The sequence below is a fragment of the Ruditapes philippinarum genome, unplaced genomic scaffold (genome assembly GCF_026571515.1).
Source record: "Ruditapes philippinarum isolate M1 unplaced genomic scaffold, ASM2657151v2 ctg976_1_1_1_1, whole genome shotgun sequence".
In the NCBI taxonomy this organism is placed as follows: Eukaryota; Metazoa; Mollusca; class Bivalvia; order Venerida; family Veneridae; genus Ruditapes; species Ruditapes philippinarum.
In genome coordinates, this window is record NW_026855367.1 from 258,234 (window position 1) to 261,852 (window position 3,619).

A 3,619-nucleotide genomic window follows, 5' to 3' on the forward strand; every position below is an offset into this window, starting at 1 on the left:
ACTGCGACCCTAAGAATATCTTGTTATACCCTTCGGGAAATTTTCGGATATGTTCAATTTATAAAAGAAGAAGGGCAGTCTTTTAACTTTTCGAGGCTGTTTTCATATTTTATCATAAACATTTGTCATGGTCAATCATTGTTAAATCGTGTTTTAATACTATACAAAAGAAGGTGAAATTGATTGCTCATCTTTATGTCCGCTAATTAAAATTTGTTGAAGACTGTAGCAAAATACCAAACATAAAAGGTTTTTGAGAAATAAAATGACAGCATTTCGGAGGCTAAGTTAGCCATTAAGAAAATCTCAGTATTCTCACTGATATAACAAAATGATCCCTATATAACGTTCAGAATTGTATCTCTTTGTCATTTAAGCACTTTTTTCACTGACAATATCTGTTGTTTTGTCAAAGTTAAATACAGTTGTCATCATGAGAAACAGCTGTTTGCATTTCTCCTTTTAAAGTGCATCTAAAATCCCGGATGAATTTCATTTATTGTGAATATTGCAAGCTACCGTGAATAGTTGGAGTATTTGAAGAATGGCTACTTATACATACATTTACATCTTTACATTTGTCTTTCTATTAAGGTAAGTATTTTTATGTATTCTCAGTTGATATAAGATTAGGCTGATAGAAATAGAGGAAATTTAAGTTTATTTTTAACTATAAATTCATCAACCGGTTGAAAAGTATGATATTTCATTCATGGCGGTATATTGAATTTTCTGTTTATGATAAATTTATCAAGTGGTAGAAAAGTATATTATTTCACTCGTGGCGATAACTTGAATTTTCTGTTTATTATATACATGTTTCTCTTTTTTTGACATTACAATTTGAAAGACTTCCCCTTAAATTTTGTTAATTGGCTGAATTTAGAAGAAAGTATTCCGGCAAGACATCAGTGAAAATACGGAAAATATGTTTTAACTCACTCAAAATATTTTTACAGTGAAAATACGAAAATGAAAACACGCATTTTATTTAATCAGTTTTTCTCAATGTTCAATTAATATGTATTTATTGATAGATATATATCATAACATTCTGTTTTGAAATGCTTTGCCAAATAGCGTATTTTACAGTGGAGCAACTTAAATGGTATTCTTTGCGAAAGGAACTGCTTTATTTCACTCTTATTGAAATAAAAGTTAATGGACAAGAATAGCCAAATTGTATAAGAATGCTCAAGTTAGTTACAAACGAGCATTCACTTGCATAACGCAATCAAACTAAAAGAATGAAAATTATAATGATTAATAAAAGTCCTTATCAAATCAAAAAGTGCATGTTATTTCATCGTGTTATTTCCAATTATTGCACAATGTGCTCAGTGAGTGAAATATATTTAGAACGTTCAATGAAACATACAAATATCTTTCACGAATTCTGCGGAAAAGCATTACCATCTTATGAAATTTATACATTTTCATAAATAATCTTTATTTTTTTTATTTTTCAGTATAAAAGGACAAACACGACCCGATGGTATGTGAAAATTTTGTAATAAAAATCCCTTTTCAAGTAAACCAATAGTAATTAAATAAATAAAGAACATTTTATTCTCAGCCGTTATGTTCCGGTACTAAATGAAGAAACTTAAACTCCTTATATATGTAAACAACTATATGAATTCAACCACGCTACGTCATCGAAAAGGTGGCTTAGATTTTCAGAAAGAGAAAGATATGTCCATTAGAAACATTAAGCATGATAAAGGTTCCGGTCAAAAAGATCGGTTCAGTTTGATAAAATAGAAAAACTAAAAAACACACAAAAAGAAGACGAAGAAGAAGAAACAAAACATATTGGACGTTTCTTATCAAATTCAACATAGTCTGTTTTGTTATAAAATTATATCATGAATTATTGCTCGTGAAAAGACATTAAATCGTGGTTTTGTGTTGTTTATTGATTGATAAAGAGAAAAACACATGAGATTTTAGCATGACTATTAGCTTTTTTTCTAATATTTTAATTTTTGATACATTTTGATATCTTATATTGTCTCATTTCCCTTTCTATTTGAAATAAAATCAGCAGCATAAACACGTAAAAGACTTGACAGTAACCAGTCATTTAGGCTTTTTGTTACCCTCACTTATTTAAGTAATATTTAGGGACTTAGAAGAAACCTTTAAACGACGAAAACAGCTGAAAGGGCATTGAATCTGTTCTAGACGTTTAATCTTTTCTTCTTAGCGTCTAATAAACTTTTGTCGTTGACCTACTTTCCAATGGCACGCGTAGTGTTTATCCAGATAGAAGTGAGGTTGAAAGGTTGAAAAGAATGGTTAAATGAATTCAAAAATTTTTGGTGACAGTTGACGCAAAATAGTCTCAGACGGTCAGAAGATTTTTAATTAAGGTTTCTCATTGAACGCAAAGATGAACAAAGACAAAGCTGCAAATATTGTCGTTGAAAATAAAATATAACCGAAACATCCCGAAAATAGATATATTTTCACATCCGTTTCTTAAATTTGCTTTCAGATAGTAATTGTGCTAAAATAGTTCAACCATCTGAGGATAGTCGTAGCAGCTATAGTTCGGATGGGTCTAGCACTAGTAGCTCAAGTTCGAGCGACTCAAGTTCAAGATCAGATATAGGCGATGAAGATATGTCTACACAGACGGAATGAACGAAGATAATGAAGGAACAGAAGAAGGCGATAATGAAGGAACAGAAGCAGGCAATAATGAAGCAACAAGAGCAGGATTTTCTGGTCTAGGATAGACCGTGAAGAGAGCCATTTGTATCTGACTTTGTCGAACAAGCAAATTATTTATTTATTAATTATAAAAATGTTTTGATCATTAAAAACATTAAAATTTGCAAGGTCGAATTTGAGTTTTTATTTTTTCTGTATTAATGTATGATAAAGTCAAAAATCTATTGCTTATATATGAATGAAGAGAAAAAAGCTTTCATGTTCATTGTTCATGGAATACTTTGAAACTAAGTAAATTTATTTCGTTTCTCACACTGCAACGTTATCGTTTCTCCTTATGCACGTGTTACGTGGTACTTTGTGACTGTCTACATTTCCGATTGTTCACATGGTACCAGGTACTACTTGACGTTCCACATTTATTGTTGTTCACGTGGCACTTTACACTATGTGACCAACCACATTCCTCGTTGTACACGTGGAAAGAGGTTCTTTATTGCTACCTAATTTTCTGTCGTTTAATTGCACTACGCATTACTTGACCTTCTACATTCATCGTTATCATTGACGCATGATGTATTGTGTTGATTTTTTGAAATAATTTTCATTTAAATGACATGCGTAACTATGTGGCTTTCTTCATTCTTGTTAATCACGTGGTACACTGACTTATCTTTTTATTTAACGCAGCACGATGAAATACGTTGCTACCTGAATGTTAGTCAAAAGGCATGCGTTACTATGTGGCTTTATGCACTTCTCGTCAATGACATGGAACATGATAGTATTGAATTAGGCTATCTACATTCTTGTTAAACTCGTAGCATGAGATACTACTAGAAAATTGTTAGCTTTTATATTTATGCTTCATACGGTAATTAACTGACCTTGTTGTACTTTCCTTCCATGTGACATGATATAATACGAGACCATCTACTTC

At 31.2% G+C, this 3,619-nt stretch overlaps 1 protein-coding gene across 1 annotated transcript; it reads left to right on the forward strand.

Annotated features, from left to right (window-relative positions):
- Positions 1–424: 424 nt before the first annotated feature.
- Positions 425–2,853, forward strand: LOC132743080 (uncharacterized). Its single transcript, XM_060731590.1, has 3 exons — positions 425–594; positions 1,470–1,495; positions 2,501–2,853. Exons 1-3 carry the CDS (start codon positions 545–547, stop codon positions 2,647–2,649), a joined length of 225 nt encoding a protein of 74 aa, XP_060587573.1. The 5' UTR covers positions 425–544; the 3' UTR covers positions 2,650–2,853.
- Positions 2,854–3,619: the final 766 nt, after the last annotated feature.